General features: G+C 32.9%; 1 protein-coding gene across 2 annotated transcripts in view; it reads right to left on the minus strand.

Moving 5' to 3' along the window:
* The window catches only part of BCKDHB (branched chain keto acid dehydrogenase E1 subunit beta), a 274,508-nt gene that overhangs the window by 89,290 nt on the left and 161,714 nt on the right, over positions 1-23,504 (minus strand). For both annotated transcript variants that reach the window (XM_069066957.1, XM_069066955.1), the window contains exon 9: positions 5,765-5,851. In XM_069066957.1, the coding sequence (XP_068923058.1) occupies positions 5,765-5,851 (87 nt within the window). The remainder of the gene's footprint in view (positions 1-5,764; positions 5,852-23,504) is intronic.

The raw sequence follows: 23,504 nt of genomic DNA on the forward strand, positions 1-23,504 counted from the left end.
CATCTCTGTATCACACAAATTTAAGGATTGGCCAGAGGAAGGATCTCTTTATTTCATAGGTTTTGATATTATTATTATTTTTTAAATCACCCTACTTCTGATCATTACATGTCTTGACTAATTATATCATGATCAGGGTATCTACTTATATCTGTCCCAATTCCACTGCATTATTACTGTATATGCTATGTTGTATTTTTTTTTCAAATGAACTATGTTGTCTAAAGCAAATTAGAATTATGAAACTGCTACTATAATCACTATATTATTACTCAAGCATGTCCTTGTACTGAGTCTTGATTTTCTAACATACTAGCTTTAAAATTTTAATTATAGCAAAGTTTTCCATGATCTCAAAAACTCTACTATCTCTAAGACTTTGGCCTTATACTTCTACCAATTTGTCAATGTCTGAAATCTGCATATTTTTAATTTTTATAGTCATAAGGAATTTGTATGCTAGAATACTATTAAAAATTACAACTTGGGATAGTAAAAAAAAAAGCAAAAGCTCTTTCATTAAAAGACATAAAAGCCTTCTTTTCTTATAATGATTTCTTATCTTTTAGATTATTTTAGTTTATCATGTTCTGATTCATATGTATGTATGTATGTATGTATCATGTATATGTTATGTATGTATGTATGTATGTATGTATTCAACAATCCCTGACTTTTTAGTCTAGGTTAAGAGACCTCACAGAAAGGATGGAACAATGGTATGGAAACTTACCATAGTCTCCAACTGGACTCTTTATTGCAGCCTTATTGCTTCCATGTGTAAAAAAAACAAATCTTTAAGCCAACCACAATCCCCAAGATTTTTGGCATTCTTATTAAGCACTAAATCCAGAAGACGGGGAAAAGGATTTTACTTCTTTTGTGTGTTTTTTTCTTAGAGCACAATCCAATCAGACTCATAATTTATTTCCTCATTATGGGAATATGTGTTACAAATGAAAAATAAAGGTAAATTTCTACTGTGCCCAAAGCAATATGTCATATTAAATTTCTGTATACCATAAATTATGTTTCACGTTATGATTTAAATAATGTATGTTTCTATGTATGATTTAATAATACTAAATAATTTTAATGTTTATAAAATAATATGCATAAAGATGGAAAAGAATTCTTTAAAATCTGTGATTATATAAGGGCAATAAATACAAATATTAATATAAAAATAATCCATTTGTGCATTAACTTACTAAATCTTTATTTTGCTCAATTATAATATCTAACAGTCATGCTCTTTCATGCCTATTATGCATACAAACATTTTTCAACTACTTCAGATGAATGTAATCAAATTTTCACTTAGGAGAAGTATATCTTAACTTTTAGTACATGTCAAATGGAAAAGGGGAAGAAAGTTCCTTCCCCCAAAGTGAGAACAGATGGAGATACAAATTTAGATGACAAGAGATAGCAAGCTTTGAATCTGAAACTAATAAATTTTCCCCAACAGACGAGCCAAAGACACCTATGTCTGACTTTTTTTCCCCTTCTACCTTCAAATGAATTAACTTTAATAGGAATAATTTATTAGATTTTATATGTTTACTTTTTAAAGTATTTAATTTTCACTAAATGTAAGTTCTATGTGCATAGTTTATTACATGAGATTTTAAATAACTCCAATATATAAAAATAATAAATGCTTATAATACTTTGATCATTTTTCTACCTGTAAGCAATATGGCTAGAAAAATATAAATAGTATTTCTTTGAAAAAGGTAGTAAGATAGATATAGCAATACTCATATAGCATTTTACATCTTTTATATGAGATGATATTGGAAGAAAATTTAGATATCACTAAATATAACCTTTTTCATTTTATAATGAAGAAACTGAGGAACAAAATGGTTTAGTGACTTGCCCAAGATCTCATAGCTTGTGATGAAATCGGAGGAAGTATTTGAACACAGATAATCCTAACTCCAAGTCTGGTGTCTCATTCATTACAGCATGCTGTCTCTCAATATTATTAGACATGACAGGTAGCATGTGTTAGTATACAAGGGACCAGCCTTGGAATTCATAACACCCAGTTGTATGAAATGTGGGCAAGTCATTTAATGTCTCAATGATCCAAGTAAATCTTTAATAATATAAATGGCAGATGAATGTCCTGCATCACTAGTGAAATTTGTCACTCTAAGAGGTGTCCATATCACAGAAAATAAAACTCCAGAACAAAAATGTGATTAAATAATCTTTTAATAAAACACTGAAGATACTGATATATTTGATATTTCATGCATTCAACAAATCATTCTATGATAACTCTATTTTGCATAACATATTTTCCTACCCAAAATTGAAATTGAAAGAAAAATTTCTATTGCATTAATATTTCATCCAAATATTATTTATTTGGGTAACATGGGAAGAATTTTTAGGTGTTTCTTTTGTTTAGTAAACTTTTTAAAAATAATTATTCTCTAATGTTCATAACCATCCTTTTGAACGTTTTTGCAATTAAAACCTATATTCTTTACTATAGCATTGACTTAACGGGTGTAGAGATGAAGATTCGATTTGTGATTTTGTTGGCTAAGGGAATTCCCAGATGAGGAAATTTTGTCTACAAATAAATCATCAACACTCTTTAATGTACATATGGAGAATTTCCTAGGTCCCTGAAAAGTAGCATAATTCACTCTGATGTGAGACTTGAACCCAATTCTTTCTGGTTCTCAGGCAAGTTCTGTATAAACTATGCTATGTTGTCTTTCACTGTTAAAAGTGATTAGAAATCCACAAAAATAATGTGAGCGAATATTTTCCAGCTGCTCATTTTCACATATATTTTCCATTAGTTGATGTAATTGGGAGAATATTTAAGTTAGTATTTTAATCTACAACACACGTATCTTTAAAAAAAAAAACTAAACTATAGAGTAAAAGAATGGAACAATGTCTCTAAGGTTTGTCAATTTAGAAAGATTTTTTTATTTGTACAAAAGATTTCCCTTACATTATCAAAAAGTGAACACCATGAGATAATAAGGTTACTTTTTGAAAAATTTTAAAAGGGAAAATCTGGCAACTAACAAATGTGGGAAAAGTTCATTATTTCAGCTAGGGTAAAAACAACTACATCTCAGAATTATTAAGTGATTTCAGTTTCAATACTGTAAGGCATTCTTGATTTATGTCACAGATTTGAAAATCAAGACTACAAATAACCTTAAAATGAATTTTTAAAATTCTCACCATATTTAGAACACTTCAAAAGTACACAGAAAAACATTATCATCAAATATAAAAGTATCTTCACATTTTACTGCATAACCCTAGTAAAATTATTTTATCCCCCATTATCATGGTATATATTTTTCATTAACATGAAGGGATATATTTGTAAACACTGAGCTATTTTAACTTCTCACTAAAATTCATTTCCTCCACATTACATTATGCCATAGTTATACTCATCATTTTTATATAATTCAAATTTTATTATGTACATATTCAATTCCCTTGTTATAAGAAAATTAAATTTCAATTTTCTAAATTCTTTAATGTAGAGCTTTGACATGCTTGTGTATCATACCAATGTCTTGCATCATTAGTAATTGAAATAACTTCATAATTGGTCAACTGAAGCATTTTTCATAAAGAAAACTTAAATGAATAAATTAAACGACTGATACAGAAATCTAATCATTCTCTTCTGACACTCCCTAAAGAAGGAGAATGGATGGGTATGTATAACATATAAAATTTACTGTGTTCCTAAATGAGAGAACACTTTAAGGGCACAACTAGAAGCAAAATCCTGCAGTTTTACTTTCCAATCTTTTTTATTCACTTTTCTCTACTCCCCAACCACCACCCTGAGTCCTTTTTTTGTTGTTGTTCAAATGTAATGAAAAGTTCATAATAAAGTTATTGTAACAAAGCAAATTTAGAGAGAAAGCAGTCAAGTGAAGTTCAGATGTAGGCAACAAGTATTAATCAATGTGACATGTAGGATAGAGTGAATTAAACACATCATTAGAAAAATGTAAACCTCTATATTTTTTTCCAGCTGGCCTACCATATGACTTTGATCTTAATGATCAACCTTTAACATCATTTAGCAACAGTCAATTGCCACAAATGAACAATGGAAAACTGGATAAGTAAAGGGGGAAAATGCTTTAAAATGCAAAATACTAATGATGCAAAAAATACTGTAACATTTAGCAAAAAAACTATTGTCTCCTAATAAAATGGGGGTGGGGGGAAGAATGGCAGAAGTCAATTCAGTGTCCACACTATTAGGATAATGTCTAGGAACAGGGGGTAATTAGGATGCCTAAGAGGAAAACTGGCCCATCTCAGGGAAAAAAAAGCAGCATAAAGCTTTGGAGCTGATCAAGTATTAGGGTTGGGTCTATGAGAGGTCACTGTATTTGCATTGTGGGTGAGGACGGGAGATACAATCTCAGAGGGAAGAGGAGGAAGGAAGAAAGAAAAAAATTGACATTATAAGAACCTCAAAGCTCGCTTTTACTAAATATTTTGTATGTAACCATCCATCTTTTGTCTTTGCATTAAGTTCATAATAATTGTAAGTAGCAATAATACTCTATTCATTTTAACTTGTAATTATGGAGGGTTAATCCTCTATTTCAAAAAAGTCAAACATATTTAAATCTTTCATTAATGTCACTTCTAAAACAGTTCCTCTTCCCTTAATCAACAGTTTGAATTATTTTATTGTGCTTTATAATGCAAATAAAGTTATAGCAGTTATTTTTTAAAATCAATAGTTGCCTATAAGTTGTAATAAATACTGAATTGGTACTCAATGTTACTCAATAGTAATATTTTAATTCCTGAGGAAGCACTCTGATTGATTTCTACACATTCCATTTATAATAAAGTGGAATCTCTACTAATACTGAGGTGAATTAAAAAGTAGAGGAAAGTCTAATATGAAAATCAATATAAAATATTTGAGGAATTAAGAAAAATTCTCAATATGGCCAAAAAACAGTATGATTTTAACAGTAAACATTTAATTCCAGTAATGTATTTTTACATTAAAACAAGTTAGATTTAATTTGCTTTTCAATATACAACGTAAAGGAAAAGGAAAATACTCTCAAAGTTATCTACTTCTTGATATGGCATAAAAATGTGAATAGAGGCATTAAGTAAATAGTCTAACAAATGGAAGTGATACAGAAAGGAATATTATTTTTTCTCATGTAGCAGGACATATATTTTGAGTGATTATTCTAAAATATAAATCTTTACATAAGCCTTTCAACCATTCTGCTGCAGCTGCCAGTACCATACAGTAATTTAGTTACACAAATGACTTTAAAAGACTGACTTTTTGACAAAGTAATTTATTACAAGTTGGAGTCTAAAAACATTTAAGAATAAGTTCAAAATGAACCATTTTATAGTCAGTTTTGGTTTCATTAGGGAAAAACATCAGATTCAAACTGAGACGACTTTGCAAAACTCTGCATGCAGCATATTCAAATATAATTTTAAATACACCAGAACATGGTATATTGAACTGGTTTCAAACTTTCCCCTACAAAGGATTGTTCAGCTCTTATTTTTACACAAATCCCTTTTCCAGAAGACATAATTATATCATTAACTAAAAGGCAGTGAACATGGATTTCAATTAAGTACTTACCTTTGTATGTTGTGATAAGTAGTTTTTTTTCTCTGTAAGGCACAGAAAAATCTACAAAATATTAGAACTTATGTCAAGCAAAGAAAAAGAGAGAAGAAGTTACTGTACCTGAACTGTAGAACTGATCTCCGATGCAAAACCTCCGGTCAAGGGAGCCTCATGACTGATCATGAGTCGCCCAGTTTTGGCCACTGACTGAAAAAGAGAGACAAAAAACTCAGTTTTTAATGGTTGGTATTTTTTCCAACTTAATGATGTTATAGATTTACAAGTGGTTTGAGTTCAGTTACATGCATAACTCAAGACTGGAATCTGAAAATACATTAAATTGCCTTTCTTATGATGGCAGTCTATTTTGACACTATCTGAAACAAAACAAATAATGTTTTTTTCAATTGATATATATCAATAAAGGCAGAGAAAACATAATTCTGTAGCTCCACTCTTAACCCAACATTTTTGTGATAGATAACAAATCATTTTCAGCTGAGGCTCATGCAGTTAAAAATTTTCCTATATCTCTATGCCAATTTTCCTCCTTTTGTTTCAGTAGTAGAGAGAAAGAAACTGCTATGTTTTGTTCATTTCGATGTATACAGTTAAATATTCAAAATTTAAGAAAAAAACTAGGTAGTTGAGAAGGAAAGTACCAAAATAATATAGAAAAACTATGGGGAAAACAGGGTAGAATGAAAAGACTCAAACTTGGAATACTGAAAATAATGGAAAATATGAAGAAATAACAGACAAAGTTGATGGGTTTCTAAGTTTTTTCAGCACCTGTATGATAAATATAATTAATCAGAATATCACCATTCAATTTCAATGTAAAAAATAATATCTGATAGAACCAATGCAAATTGGTGACAAATATAGTAGTTCAAAAAATTATATAACATACACTATAGAACAAGATGGTATTAAAAAAGCTTAACTGTGACATTAAAGGAAGCATTTGAGTTGCATTATGAGGTTAAAAAAATATGAGTTATTTTTCAATAATTTTAATACTAATTTTATCTTTCTTAAATTATATATTAAATTTTTATGCCTATGAAATATGAATATACAAATTAAAATATACTTACATTATTTCCTCTCTGAAGATTACATAGGGTTGATTTTAAGACATGAATTATTTATAACCAAGAAAAGATCAGAGAAAGGGTCAGAGACTATGCTAAAAACTCTAAATGGTTCACCTGTTCCAGTTATGTTACAAATAACACTCAAAATATTTTATCTGCTCAGTTACAAGTAACAAGCTAAAAACATTGAGCTGAGTTTGACAAATAAAAGCTCAAATTAATAAAAGCTCAGTTATATCATATGCAAATTATAAGTACAAAATTAAATTTACTAATTAATAAAAGTATTTTATAACTCTAAAGATGTATATTTAAAAGGAAAAAACAATCTCAAAAATAACCTGACCTTAAGGAAGGTCACTTTAAAAAAGGGTAGGTATTAATACTATGAATTAAATTTCCTAGCTAAAGCTTTTCCAGGCTTGACCTGTTCAGGGAGTCATCTTGTATTCAGTTTCACATAAAAAGAATTTTGAGACTTTTAACAAAAATAGCTCAGTTATCTTAGAATGCCATTAATGGTAAGCAGAAGAACAGTGATTGCTATGGTAACTGAAGCTAAAATCATTCAAGGCTTCACAGTCAGCATTTTCAATTATGTTTGGAAACAAATATGCAGAATGTGGAGATTGCATGATTCCTTGTGCCTAGCACTAGTTTAAAAACACCACAGATACTTAACAAGTATCTGTTGATTCATATGAACTGATATATTCTGCAATTGCCTCCAAGGAATCTTCCATGGACAGTCATTTACAGTAATACCAGGAGGTCCCAATGGCATGGGTGTTATTGATGTACTATGGGGCTATGAGAAAAGATCACAAACAGATGGGAAAAGACACAACTTTTATAGGAGGAATTAAAAATATTGGGCAATTAAGTCTCTGATAGTAGTTTTTTTGTAGTTTTACTGGTTTAGAGGAAAGTCACGCACCAAAAAAAATCATCATAGCACTCTTCTTTGTATGCTCCTATGTATTCCTCTATCTATAAATATTACATCCATCTTCTGAGATGAATTTGTCAGTACACTTTGTAGTGTGCTTTTTATTCCACTTCCTCCCTGCCCGCCTGGCAATCAGGGAACAGACACAGTGAAAAATGTACTGTCAGAATTGGGTAAAAAATCTTATATTTACCTATTTTCAGTTTATAAACATTAATATTATTACAGATAGAATTCTATAGATGTGACTATAGCTCAGAAGAATTAAGGAATATGAAGAATCAGAATGAGATGCTCTGAGGTTCCCATTTCTAAGAGTAGTATAGAAACTGATATTTCAGATAGGGCAATCAATTGGCATTTTGATGTTCAGAAAGGGAGGCAAATCATTTATGTATCTGGAAAGTATCCCTGTTTGTTAGCAGTATCCCTAAAACCTACTTCTTCATATTCATTATATTAAAATGTAGAAGACATCAGTCTTCTTAAAGGGATGATATTAAGAAAAATGATTGTCATCAATAAAAATTCGCAAAGCCAAACCATATTACTCAAGGGTGTGAATATAAATGTATTTCTGACAGATTTAGTTCATAATTGTCACTGGTTCACTGTCTTTATGATTTTCATTCATCTCTTCATTCCTCAGCATTTTGCTGAGTACCCTCTCTTTTAATATACACTCTCAATTTCTCTCCATTTCTACTTAACGTCATATAAAATATCTGACCAAAAGCACAAGGTGTAAATGTTTGTCTTTGAGGAGGAGGAGAAGGCACAATTAGATTTCCCTTTTCCTTTTCCCTTCCTATTCCTATCTCCCTAAATAGAGTTTTGGTTACTTCCTGTAGGATGAAGTGAGAGTCCATGTAATTTGCATGTGTTCAAATCACACTCTCCATAAACTGATAAACTATTTTGACACACAATTTCTTGTTGCTAGGGAAAGGTAATCAGAAGTCCTGCCTCTCCATAGGCTTCCTTAACTAAGGAAGACCCAACCCACACAGAAATTATAATAATTTCATTTGTTGATCTAACAGTTCAATGAAACCAGGCTGTTCTGTTTAACACAAAGGGAGATAATTAGATAACAAATGAGTAGACTATACACCAACTTTCTGACAATACTTATAACTATTGTTATAACAATATGACAATAGCTATAAGTATTGTTAGAGTTTATAACATATAGTTTATAGCAATAATTGTAGTTTGCTTTCAAGATAATAGTTGTCACATTTAGCCATCACTGAAAGGCTTAATTGCTAGAAATTATTTTAGAGTTAGTCTAACATATATAAGCTTTAATTCTGGTCTTTTAATGAACAAAAAACCTACTCTCTCTCCATCCCACCTTCCCCCACTCAGGTCATTGAAAAAGAAGGAAAAAAAAAACCTGTAACATATATACATAGTTAAGAAAACAAATTCTCAAATTTACCATGTCCAAAAAATGTTTGATTCAGTGTGCACCTCAGTCAATTACTTTCTCGTAGGAAGTGAGTAGCATGTTTAATTATGATTCCCTGGAAAAATCCAGATTGATTATTGTATTGATTAGAGTTCTTAAAGTGTTTGTCTTCACAACGTTATTGTATAAATTGTTCTTCAAACACAATTCATAAGTATATAATTTTTAAAAATAAACATATTACTTTCAAGTTACAGGAGAGGAGAATTTCATTGCAAAAGGTCTGTCTGGATAGGATTTTACCAGTGACAGTCGTGTAGCAATAAAAAATTTCACAGCAATTTAAAAATCATGGCCAACTTGGTACAGTGAAAAGAACGAAGGACTAGAAGTCAAAAGATTTTAGTTCTAGTCTGAGACATGCTACTTAGTACTGAAACTGATATAAGTAAGGAAATGTATAAGCCAAGGTTCAAACACCTCCTTTGATGTGGATATTTTTATTACTATTTATATCCCTCAAGATTTTAAAGCAGCATAGTACTAAAATTCCTTCAAATATTCAGTCCTCATAATATATTAATTATATTACCAATATTATGCTAATAATCTCTATCCATTTGATCCAATTTATGTGGAAATTATTTCATTGGAAAAAGTAAACCTCAGATCACCAGATATGATAGAAGTGATAGATTAATAGAATCTAAATTAATGTTGTTTTAATGCAGCATTAATAATAAGGATCAATGGGAACAAAATTGCAAACTTAAGTATACCTTTGGAAAAAAAAAAGTTGGCACTACAGCTAGTACAGCTAGCAGCCCAAAAGCTGAACATATGTTTTAGTGAATCTGGTCTGTAAAGATTTTTAACACAATCCATGCAGGAAAACTGTTAAGCTGTCATTCCAAAAGAAAATGATATAGTCAGGATGACTGTTAAGTCTGAAAGCACAACACTGACATCGGAAAAGTAAAAACAGATCTTTTTTTCATTAAAACCTTTAGAAAGATGTTTTTTCCCACAGTTTCACTAATAAAACCCTGCTGAGACTATGTTATAAGCCAATTAGCAAATTATCATTACAAATAGGTCAATATAATAATTGTCTTTCATTATGGTCAATATATCACTTGTATGATGTTGTCTAACTGAAAGTTTGTGAAAAGCAAATGATTAATCCAAATCTGCCTTCACCAATACCCCTTTAAAAGTTGAAATTGGTTCACAATTTAACCCAGTAGATTTAATTTTAATACTTATGTTTTATTAATAAGAATAATCATGAAAAATAAATCTTAACATAAGCTATAATCATTAATCAACTTTAAACTCCCACCCAAATGAATGAGCTCAAACACTTTTTGAAATAGGTTTTCATCTATCTACCAAAATTCTCATACTAACCAGTTAGCCAAAAACATCTCACAAATCATCATAAGCTAACAAATATTTTGGTATTTCCCTATTATCATCATTGTGACCTTCACACACATGACAGTACAATTGGCCAATATTCCACTGGAGAAAACCCAGAACTGAGAGAGAATGAACCAGTCATAGGCTTCACAAAAATCCATCTTGGCTAATGTGATAGCAATGGAGTTTCAAGTATTTTGGTATAGTAGCAAAATGGTGTAAATTGGGGGAAAAAAAAGCCCTTAGGGTTTTAACACACATGGAAAAATCTAGAAGGGTATAAGCAGAGCCTGAGAGAGAACAGAATAAACTATGGAATTGAAAGACAAGAAAATGATGGTGATAAAGAAATGGAACATTAGAAATTTTCAGAAACATCTTAATTGCCTGGCTAACATTCCCTGAATAACTAAATTTGTGTCATAAGTGACCATGAAATAAATATTTGCACCAAAATTAAAGGCTGCTCTTTTGCTGAAAATGTCTTCAAAATATCTTTGCAATTCTTTGGCCAAGTGTAGGGTACCATGAGATAAAGGTTACTTGGTTTTACCCTTTTCTCCCAGGAGCAAGCCCTAGGACTAGGCTTTCTGGTTTCTCTAGAGATAGGATACTTACCATAACTTTGATCTAAAGCACAGTATCTAGATCTCACTCTTTTCTCTTCCCTTACAGACCCATAGCGCTTCTTCTGGTGACTTTTTAATGGATTTACTAAGTAATAAAACTCTAAAAACACATAAAACACACACACACACACACACCCCTCTTTCCTCTCTCCTTTTCATTCTTTTCTCTCCTCCATGTCTTCTTCTCTCCTCACCCACCAAGTCACATAGCTAGTGTGTCAGGACAGGGGTTGAATACAGTTTTTCTGGCTTTAAGCTCAGCATTCTGTCTACTATGCCATTCTGCCTCTTAAAACTCTGGGGAATTATATAAATATGAGCTATTATCACTGTCTTCATGATGACTTCAAGGAAGACACAGTAACACTTCAGTTGCCATGTCCATAATTGCAAGTTTATTTTCATCAGCATTGTTAGTTTCTTCACCAATACAGATCACAACCTCTTTATAACTTAAGTATTCACTGAGGGTGACTAGGACCAAAAGATGTATGACACTTTGTCAAGCTGGTGATGACCACAGACCTAATGAGAACTTAAAGGGACCTTAGATCATCTAAATCAAGTGTTCTTAACTATTTTAGTGTCATGGATCCTCCTTGGCAGCCTGGTGAAGCCAATGGAAGCCTTCTCAAAAATAATATTTTTAAATGCATAAAAATAGGGTTACAAAGTAAATCAATTATATTGAACTATAGTTATCAAAATACTTTTAAAACCAGCTGACAGACCCTAGATTAAGAACCCCTGATCTAAACCAAATAAATCCTCATCTCACAGAAGAGGAAACTGAGACCCAGAGACCTAAAGCAACTTGCCCAAAGTAACACAAACAGTAATTATCAAAGCTGGAATGAAGGGCTCTTTCCACTGAGCAGGTTGCATTTCTAAACTCAGGTAGGTTGGTAGTTGGACAACAGATATCCAGACCTTAGGGGAAGCTGTACAGCTTTGTAGAATCAAACATGCTCCACTGAAAAAGCCTTCTACAAGTCAGGATCACCAGCAGATTATAAGGAGGTACTGCAGTAGATGGACCTTTTAATGAAGGTGCACTTTCTTATTATAACTCAATTAAAATTATTTGTCCACATGTCAGCCTTCAGCCTCATGTGGGAAGGGGACTGTGTCTTATCAAGACTGAAACTTATTAACAACTGTAAGAGACATTGCTCCACATCACTAATAATAAGAAAAAAGAAATCAAGCAACTCTGGGGTTTTACTTCACACCCAGAAAATTGGCAAAGACAAAAGAGGGGAAGAGTCATAAGTAGAGGTATAAATTGGTCTAATTTATAGAAAAGCAATTTAGAATTATGCAAAGAAAATAATGAAAATGTACATAACATTTTGACTCAGAGATCCTACTTCAAGTCAAGGAGGTCAACAATAAAAAGAAAGGTAACACACACCCAAATATTTATAACAGCATTATTCCTAGTAGCAAAGAATTAGATGCTCATTGCCTGGGATCAACAACCTGTAGAGTATGAATGGTGTGGAATATTACTTTGCTATAAGAAATGATGAGTATAGAGAAGCATAGGAAAATGTATGTAAACTAACAGAAAATGAAGTTAAGCCAGGAAAACAATTCAAAATGTAAGTATAAAAAAACAAAAACAAAGCAGTCAAAATTGAATGCTGTTTTATTATAATGACTAACATCTCCACCAAAAGAGAGATATAAAGTTGCCTACTCTGCTTCTTTGAATAGGTGGGTGATTATAAGCTTGCAGTACTGTATATCATGTCAGACTCTTTTGGGTATGTTTGGTGAATTATTCTTTTATTATAAGGAAAGCCTCTCTGGAAGAGGGAGGGAGAAGGATATACTGGGAAATGATGGCAGAAACAAAAAAATAAGATTTTGTTTTTAAAAGGGCAGATGGGGGATTAGTTTAATAAAGAATAAGCACACTTTTTTTCTCTGCCATGACTGGAGGGAAAGTAAAAAAAAAGTTGGTAATGATACTGAAAAGATCTGAAGAATACAGAAGAGGAAACTCATTAAGGAAGGTTTCAATCTTTTCAGCAGAATAGTTGTCTAATTCACTGAGAAGTACAGATATTGGGAGTATGGTGGGGGTGTGAGGAAAGAGAATAAGATACAATCACTGTAGGGAAGAAGAGAGTTAATCAACAAGGATATGGGGAAAGCACTGATGATGACTGAGGTTGCATGCCATGAATTTCTGTTAAGTAAATGAATTTTTTTCATTTTTTTATACTTTTACCAGGGATATTAATAAGTTACTAGGACACACGCTGGAGCTCTCCTTCTTGAATAAATCCTTACATCGGCTTATTTTCTTTGTATGCAAGTAAAATACAGAATGCATTATTGCATGGGCTGTGGGTCAACTTAACATTTTGCATTTCTAAAAAATGTAATTTGCAATTAAACACTAAAGCTGTTTCTAATATCAATCATGTTTATTTATATAACACTTTAAAAAGAAGTTAAGTGACTTGCTCATAGCAGCACAATTAGCAAGTATCAAAGATGGAAAAAAAAACCCTTAAACCCTGCTATTTTAATTCAGTACTCTTTCCATTACACTACAAAATCCACCTTCTCATAAACTCTTTTACCACCTTTGTTTTAAGTTTTTTTATTATCTCTGTACAAGTTGTTTTCTCTAATAGAAGGTAACAGGAAGTAAACTGAGGGAAACGAATGTCTCATTTCTGTCTCTGTATTCACATCACCTAGTACAGTACAGGGGACACAATAGATAATAAATGATTGATGACTGATTGAATGATGGCAACAGCTAAAATGTAGGGTACTAACAACTGCCAATGTGTGAAGTCACTGGTACCATCAATAGACTACATAAATCAAGCAATTTTCAAAATAACATTTAGTGCTGGTTTGTAAAATTTGAAAAGTCTCTATAACTTTCCAAATGGATCTAATATGAGATGTTACAAAGTTCTAATGTACAGAACAATTCAAAAACAGAAGGAAAAATATAATTAAGGTTGCTTGTTATTATCATATAAAATGCCTTAGGAAAAGCATTCAAGATCCTATAATGTATACAAAGTGTGTAGATCAATGTATCCTCATTAAGTTTATAAAGGACCAGGTTTTATGAATGTAAGTTCTATATTCTTTTGGTGAAACAGCTTCTTAAAATTAATTTATCATTCCCTTTTACAAGTAAAAAAAATTAATAATCAGTCCCTGTTCAATTCCTAATGCTCAGTTTGGCAGATTTTGTCCCTTCTCTCAGCGTTGACAACATAGGGAAATAATGAGTCTGGAAGTTATAAGAATACTGAAATTTAAGAACTGACATCATCCTTTGTACACATAACATACCCTCAATAATAAGAAAGTGATTCTAACCAAAACTAAGTTTTTCAGCCAGTTACATTTTACTCTGTTACTTCAAACGTTAATCAAGAGTAAAAATTCCTGGACAGATAGTTGGGTCTCTCACTAAAGAAAATTTACTTCTAGGGAAGGCTTAAAAGTTTAGAATATAAACAGTGATGTACTCCTGTATCACTATGGATGGATGAACCACATATATTTTCTAAAAATCTGCTTCAATGAGGCCCTTGCAGAATAAAGCATTACTAAAATGCATGTCTTTTCCCAGGAAAAACATTTAATCTCTGAGTGCTTTTCCCTACTTTTGAGGGTATTGGGGGGAAGATCTAAATCAAAAGAAGTAAAACACCAAGAAGAAAGTTAAATTTTTTTCCCAAGTTTTTCATTGCTTTTTAGGAAAATTTACATGGTACAGTTCTGATTTCTCTGAATAAGAAAATAAAGCATATATTTGCTACATAAAAGTATAAACTTATAACACCAAAATTAGAAGGAAATTTCTTTTCACAACAAAAAGATGCTATGAAAAGCTCTTTTAAATAGCACTAAAGTAATTTTATAGACTATTAACTACCTGACAGAGAGGCTGAGAATCAAAGAAACTAAAAATTAAAATCTTGGGAGCTATGGTCAATTGAGTATCAGTGATAAATGAAGATAATACATCTCTGGAACAATAATATGTCAAAATGAGTATATAAAGCAATTAACAAAAAAAATCACATGCAGCTTTTCATTGACACATGTAACACATAAAGATGAACTGATTCTGTGAAGAGATAGTTACTAAAAAGTTTTTAAGTATTGTCCTCACAATTCTGTAAGGAAAGTAGTACAAGTATTTTTTTATATAGAGATGAGAAAATTGAGGCTCAGAAAGTTTTAAAAATTTGAACATTGTCACATGGGCAGTAAGTAGTAGAGCTAGGTTTCAAATATAGCTCATTCCACCACACCATGGGACCATACTGAAAAATAGTAGCACCTCTCTAAGTAAGTGGCAGACAAAGGGTTGACCTGCTTTGGTAGAGGAACCCCTTTACCAGAAGCTCCCTACATATATCTGGTCAAAGATTCAAAGATCTGTTTTTTTTTTCTTGTTGTTTTTTTTTTCGCTTTTTGGAGAGCAATTGCAGTTAAGTGACTTGCCCAAAGTCGTATGGCTTGTAAGTGTGGCAAGAGTCTGAGGCCGCATTTGAACTCAGGTCTTCCTGACTCCAGGGCTGGTGCTCTATTCACTGTGCCACCTAGCTGCCTCTGTGCTTTTTTTGTTGTTAAAAAAGTGTATTACTAAGAAGAGTATGTTTTTTTTTTTTTAAGTATGTCTCCACAACAATGTTTGCATCAATTGTATTTTGTGTTTATGCACTAAAGTTCTAGACAGGCACACATATTTGTTTCCCTGATTCTTCCCTTCCCCCCCCCAAAAAAGGAAATGAAAGACTTTATTCTAGCTTGTGTCTGTGTCTATGGATAAATAACAGTCCCAAACCATAATAGAGTGATTTCAAGCAACATAATTACTAGCTTATAGAGTGGTAAGAGGCAATGAAATAATTGTGAAATTTTCCATAGAAATACAGTACATAAAAACTAATTTCCCTATCATTGATATTCGTTAATATTGCTTAAAAATTTTCTTATTGAAATTTTTCTAGTAAAGATCATACATATACCAAATTCTAGTTTTTAAAATTAAACTACTTGCTACATATGTGTAGAACAAGTAAGTTTGTATGAAATATTTATCACTGTCCATCTCAAAATGTTATGTACACTTTTGGGGAATTTCAGTTATCTATATTTAAGTGGAAAAGAGAAATTTCATCTCTGTAGATTTAGTAGGGTTTAGAACATACCAAATAGTCCTTAATTTTTTTTAGGAATTTATTTTTTTTTTTATTTTTAAACAATTGGGGTTAAGTAATTTGCTCAAAGTTACACGGCCAGTTATTTTTTGTGGGTGTTAAGTATCTGAGGCCAAAACCAAACCCAGGTCTCCCGACTCTGGGGCCGGCGCTCTTACTCACTGCGCCACCTGACCGCCCCTTGAACTGCTTATTTTTAAGAATTGTCTTAGCACCTTTTTTTCTTTCTGATAAGAGTTAAAGATTTCAAAACACAAATATTTTGGTGACAAGTTCAAAGTTACATAGTCATTTCAAACTTTGAGCAAAGAATTCATTACCTGGTGGCCAATCTGCTAGTGATATGTTTTATCATACTTACTAAGGCAGATTGTTGGACAACAGGTATATACTCAAAGCTTTACCAATCTGGTAGATTATATTCAAAATCTTTTTTTAATTTGTAGCCTGAAACTTTGCTGAAACTATTCATTGTCTCCATTTGTATCTTTACAAATTCTCCAGGACTTCTATCATATCAGCAAATAAGGATAATTTTATCCCTTTCCTTATCTCTATGTCTTTAATTTCTTTTGCCTTACTGCTGTTGCTAGCATTTCCAGAACAATATCAAATAATGCGGAAAGGGGGTATTTTTACTCCTGTATTTATTGGAAAGGGTTCTGGTCCATTTCCTTTTCATAGCCTTTTGGTTTTAAATTGATGTTTCTCGTGATGTTTTTTTTAAAAGTCCCTTTATGCTTACAGTCTATAGAATTTTCATCATAAAAGAGTGTTGCACTTTGTCAAAGGTTTTTTTCTGCAGTTATTCAGATGATCGTTTGGTTTTGGATAATTTGGTTTCTAATATAATTATGTTGATAGCTTTCTTGATGCCTAACCAACCTGGTATATCTGGTATAAATCCAAATCCTACTTGGTTATAATAAATGATTTCTCAACAAATCACCGTAGTCTAACAGGATTTTACTTAAAATTATTAAATCAATATTCATTAATAATTCAATGGCACTCTGATGGCAGAAAGTGAAGAAGAATTAAGAAGTCTCTTGATGGGGGTGAAAGAGGAAAGTGTGAAAGTTGACTTGAAGCTTAGCATGAAAAAAAACCCCTAAGATCTCAACAATTGGTTCCATAACTTCCTAGCAATCAGAAGGAGAAGTGGATGAAGTGTCATGTTATGTTCTTAGACTCAAAGATCATCAGAGACAGTGACTTCAGCCATGAAATTAAAAGACATTTGCTCCTTGGAAGGAAAACTATGGCAAATCTAGACAGCATTCTAAAAAGCACCTTGCTGACAAAGGTTCATATAGTCAAAGCTATGGTTTTTCTAGTAGCAATGTATAGCTGTAAGAGTTAGACTATAAGGAAAGCTAAGTGCCACAGAACTGACACTTTCAAATTGTGGTGCTTGAGAAGACTTTTGGGAGTTCCTTGGACAGTAAGAAGATCAAATCTATCAAAACTTTCAGGCTATTCACTAGAAGGTCAAATATAGAAACTGAAACACATTGGCTATATAATAAGCAGACAGTACTCATTTGAAAAGATCCTGATGTGAGAAAAGCTTGAAGACAAAAGGAAAAGAGGAGGGCAGAAGATGAGATGGGCAGAAAGTGTCATGGAAACAATGATCATGAACTTGGATAGACTTTGAGAGATAGCAGAGGATAGAAGGGACTGGCATGCTATGGTTCATGGAGTCACAAAGGGTCAGACATAACTGAATAACAATAAAAACAAATTCATTAATGATATAAGGCTATAGTTTTCCTTTTGGGTTTTATCTTTCCCTGGTTTAGGTATTATGACTATGTCACACAAAAGGATTTATTTAGGGTGTCTTCTTTCTCTCAATTTTTCAAAATAATTTGTAAAGTATGAGTATTAATTATTGTTTAAAAGTTTGATAGAATATTCCATCAAGACAAGAATGCTTTTTTTGGTAGTTCCTTTACAGCTAGATATGTTTCCTTTTTTTAGATTGGGTTATTTAAGATCTCTATATGGCCTTGTGACTCCTCCCCTTCAACTAAGCCTGTTTATTAATGGGGAAGGAGGAGGTGAATTTCATTTTTTGTACCCCTCTCCACAGAGGCTTCACTTACTCTCTTCATAATCTATCCTATCTTTCTGTCTACTCTAGATGCTCATTTTCTGGTTCATGACCCCTGTCTATCTATTTAGTCTTAATTCTCTGTATTCTTCAAGGAATCAGTACTTCCAAGGTATCCATTCTGGTGTCTCCCCTATAGGCAATTTCTTCCAGTGCCTTGTAGAACTTGTCCTGTGTTTCACTCCCAAAACAATGTCAATTCATGCAGTTGACAGAAAGGAAAATGCCCCATCTTAGGGCTCTCTTGACTACATTACTGATTATGTAGCATATCACTGGTCCATACCTTCATCCTAATTATCTTCTTTTCTTCATTTGTCTCAGAATCTCCTCCCTGCAATCATACCTTCCCATTATTCCAGGTACTAGTTTCCTCCCAAGAGTTCTACCCCCTCCTCCCAAGGTCAGATAGATAAGTGGTCTTTTCAAGTCTCAAATCCCCCGAGACATGTTCAGTACCAAAGCAATGCCTCCTTATTTTCTTCCCCTTCTCAATATTTCCCCCTTTCTTTTCACCTACTTCCAGGAGTGTTCTTCTCTTCCTGAAACCACAGGGGTCACTTTCTCCTCATTGCTAGTCCTCAACTTGACCTCAGCACACCAAATACTCCACTCTCTCTCCCTACTCCCTTTCCCTCTTTCCTTCACTCTCCCATTTTATAAAATAGACCGACAAAAAAACATCAGTTCTCATGTAGGAAGGGTGTTGTCAGTTTCTATCCATAATGCTCCAGACCTGCCTCTTCAATGTTACTTCTCCCTGACTTCTACCTTCACCAAGGTCTCCTTGTGTACATTTACAAATAAGTATCTTACTAGTCTCTCTATTGTTATTCTGTTGATGTTGTTGTCCTTGCCTACTGCATTCATTAATCCATCCTGTACTTCTTTTATCCTGGGTGCTGGAGAAACAAAACAATCTCTTCAAATCTGGTTTTCTTTCTAAGACCATTTCTTTATTCTTGAATGTCAATCTTTTATCATTTATAGTACAGCTCAGATTTGCAGAGTAGGTTACCCTGGGCTTTAACACATTATTCCATTTCTTCTTACATTTTCTAGTGGGTGAAGAATAGTCTTGTCTTATTTGAATTTCATTTGTATTTAAAGGTCTTTCACCTTCTAGTTTGTAGAACTTGTTAATGAACTGAATTATTCAATTTGACCCCCAGGACTCTTGGAGTTTGCAGCCTTAGGATTTTTTTTTTTTGGTTTTGTTTTTCTGGAGAAGATCTATTAATTCTTTTGGTTGGTTTACTATGATCAGAGGTGTTAAGAGGTTGTCTTATATTATTCCCTTTATTATGACAGTAAGATTTTTGTCTTGTCTTGTTCTTCTGGGAAACATGACTCTCATATTGTGTCTATGCATCCTGTCTTTGAGATCAGTATGTTTTTCATGCATATTTTCTTTTAATGTCATCATTTTCACTCTTCTTCTTCCAGGTTCTCCTTTTCTTCTATGTATTTGAATTCCCAATCTGTTGTTCACTCTTTTATTTCTTTGGTGAGGTTTGTCATTGCAGATTCCAGTTTTTCTATTCTGCTCTTTATTTTTGCTAAACAGGCCATAAATTCTGCTCTTATAATTCTCTTTTCTCTTTCAAAAAACTCAGGAACAGTGTGTTGTGGTTCCATGTTCTCCTCAAATTCCACAGGGTCCTCTGTCTCATCAAGTGTTGGGAACATTTTCCTTTGCTTTGAAGCATTTATTCATAGATACCTAAACTCACTTACAGATCTGCAAACCATAATTCCATCCTGCTTACCACCTATATTTGGTTCAATGTTAGTGAGAAGCTGAAATGGAAACTGGAGAGAAGAGGCAAAGGGATGAGAAATGAAAGAAAGAAGGGCTTTACTTTTTCCTCTTCCCTTTTCAGAAGCCTATCTTAATACTAGAGATTCAGCTAGCAGCAACACTGTCAAGCCTAATATCACTGCTATCCAAAAGCAAAGAAAACAAACAAGGATAGGGAAGTTCCTATGGCCATGTGACTTTATGCAAAGGAACTTTTTGAAAGGTAACATTATCAGCAATGGATTAAAATTTTATGGCAAATCATGTGGGTTACTTTTTCACTGGATGAATTTCAATAACTCAGGGAAAAAAAGAAAGGAAGGATTAAGAATAATATGTAACTTTAGATCTTCAGGAGTTCTCTTATATATCCCAAATAAAGTGAGTGAACAAATCTAAAATCTGATGAATTTTAATGTGCAAGAAAAAAGAGGATCATAGCTCTAAAATCGAAGTTGGTTTTATTTCCCAAAATGGACTTGCTAATGTGCCCTACTCTTGAACCATACAATACAACATTTCTACAGTTCCATTCCTCAGCACAATTTCCAATTAATTTCCAGACAGATTGCAAAAACTGGAAATCAGTTCCTATTTTGCCAAATGCTACGTTCCAAAAGACTCAATTATTTTCAGTCCTGGGAAAGAAAAAAAATGTTAACAGGAATATTTGGAACAGATGAGACTAAATTTGTGTTGGTTAAAGGAGGCAAAGTAAAAGATGAAGTGTTCACTTCATCCTTTTGTAGAATGCTCCCAATAAAAATATAGATCCAGACTTGTATAAAATCAAAGTGGAACTGAGATTTGAGCAACCATCTAATGAATCTGATTAATTCAAAGAGTGAAACTAATCACACTACCCCCAAAACAACAAACCTACTTTTCTTCTGGAAACTTGTTTTATAAACATTCAGGAAATGTTTGTTAGAATATTTGTTTCTGTAAAGGGCATCATCATATTTCCAGTTACCCAGGTTTGCAACCCAAGATATCCTCAACTCTTTACACTCCCTCATACCACAAACCCTGTGTTGTAGAGCTATAGTCTTGTATCTCCTCACTCCTTTTGAACTCTCTTCCCCAATATCCAGTCTGTTGCCAAGTTCTATCAATTTTACCTTAACATCTCTCATACATGGGCCCTTCTGTCCTCTGACACTGTTACCACCATGGTACAGGCCCTAGACTACTGCAATAGCCTGCCTTCCAAAAGGCTCTCCCTACTTCAGTCAATCCTACCACCACAGCCATTAAATTGATCTTCTTGCAACACAGGTCTGACCATGTCCTTCCCCCCCCCCCTCAATTCAGTAAAACCCAGTGGCTCCCTATCATCTTCATGAATAAATACAAAATCCTCTGTTTGGCATGCAAAGTCTAATATAAGCTGGCCCCTTTCTACTTTTCAAATCTTCTTATGCCCCATTCCCCATCTTGTCCAAGATAGTACATCTCCTAACTCCAGGCACTTTTACTGGCTATCCCCCATGCCTAGAATGTTCTCCTTTCTCATATCTGCCTCCTGAACTCCTCAGGTTCCTTCAAGACCCAGATAAAATTCTACCCTCTACAGAAAGTCTTTTCAAGGTCCCTTAATACTAGTGCCTTCCCTTTGTTGAATAACTCCAATTTATTATACATACAGATAGATAGGTATATGTGTGCACATATTTTACATATAATATATATAAAATGTCTTTTTTTCTGCCATTAGAATGTGAGCTCCTTGAGAGCAAACTATTCTTGGCCTCTCTGAATCTCCATTTCTTAGCACAGTGCCTGATACATAGCAGACACTTAAATGATTGCTGACTTCAGGCATCTCAAGAAGCTATCTTGTCTTTAAGGTCTCTTCCAACTCGGAATCTCAGAAATTACAAACTAATGGAGAAAAAAGAAATACCCAATTAAATACATAATTAAGCCCTAAAAGAATGAGTTAATGGCAAATGAGAGATGTTATGAGAAATGGAAGGTGATATTACTCCTAGCTGGTGGCAGGGTTAATTGACTTGCCCAGAGTCATAGTTAGTAAATGTCTGAGGCCAGATTTGAATTTAAGAAGATGAGCCTTACTGACTGCAGATCCAGTACTCTTATTTATCTACTGTGCCACTTAGCTGCCCCAGAGTTAAATTGTGAAAAGCCTTAAACACTAGAATCATGAATTTATATTTTAATCTTTGTGAAACTAGTGAACTAATTTTGATTTTTCTCCCATTTGCAATTTAGGAGAATATCAAAGATTGGGGTTGTTTTTCAGGGACTTTGTTTTTGTTTTGCTTGAAATACATGTCTATATTATCACTGTATATAGCAAAATGTCAGTAAGCAGAATCAGTCACAGTAAGGAAAACCAAAGCAAAAAGGATTTTCAGTAAAAATAAACAGCAATGAAATGAGGTCAAAGATGTAGGCATCAGAATGGTGAAGGTAAAGGGAACAGGGCAAGGTGGGGCCAGAGCAGAGATTCAGATTTGTCCAAAATGGTGTCAAAAACCCAGAGATTCAAATAGGAACTGAGGGTTATAGTTCAATTTTTCTATACAGATAACTGCAGGTGTGATGAGACAGCAAACAGTACAAGCACTAGGGAACTTTCCCAACATCCTCTAAAGTATGAAGACATTATTGCTGCATACATTAAAACTATACATAAGATGTTTAAATTCAGACTTAAGAAGAATTTCCACTAAGCCTATGATCTGAGAATGACTCCAGATTGTCTAGAACATTGCTGGAAGGTAATAACAAAACAAATCTTTCTAACAGTTACTATAAGATTACAATTAACTACAATGCAATTAAGATTTTTCTACTCCCAATATATAATCATCATTTAAACTCTACTATTAAATACTGATTTCCAGAAAAAATAAATATGAGTGTCTACTGGGTGAGTACAAAGCACAAGGTACTTTATGGGCTAAACACAACAAAGGCATGCATATTTGCACTAATTTATAACAACTACTAAGATCCATATGCTTCAGGAACTAACAGATTTGCAATTAGAATACAATGAGGAAATTTCTCTGACTTTAGCATAACTACAAATTTAAAATATAATTTCTACACTAAAAATTACACTGTGCTACACAATGTATCATTTTACAATGAGAGAGCCAATTTAAATCTGAAAGAGGAACTTGGCTGTCTATGCATGACTGACACCAAAAACATAATATTATAGCTGGTCTAGAGCAG

Source organism: Petaurus breviceps, unplaced genomic scaffold (genome assembly GCF_028583685.1).
Source record: "Petaurus breviceps papuanus isolate PSGF00001 unplaced genomic scaffold, PetGlider_PUasm1.0 90734, whole genome shotgun sequence".
Classification (NCBI taxonomy): Eukaryota; Metazoa; Chordata; class Mammalia; order Diprotodontia; family Petauridae; genus Petaurus; species Petaurus breviceps.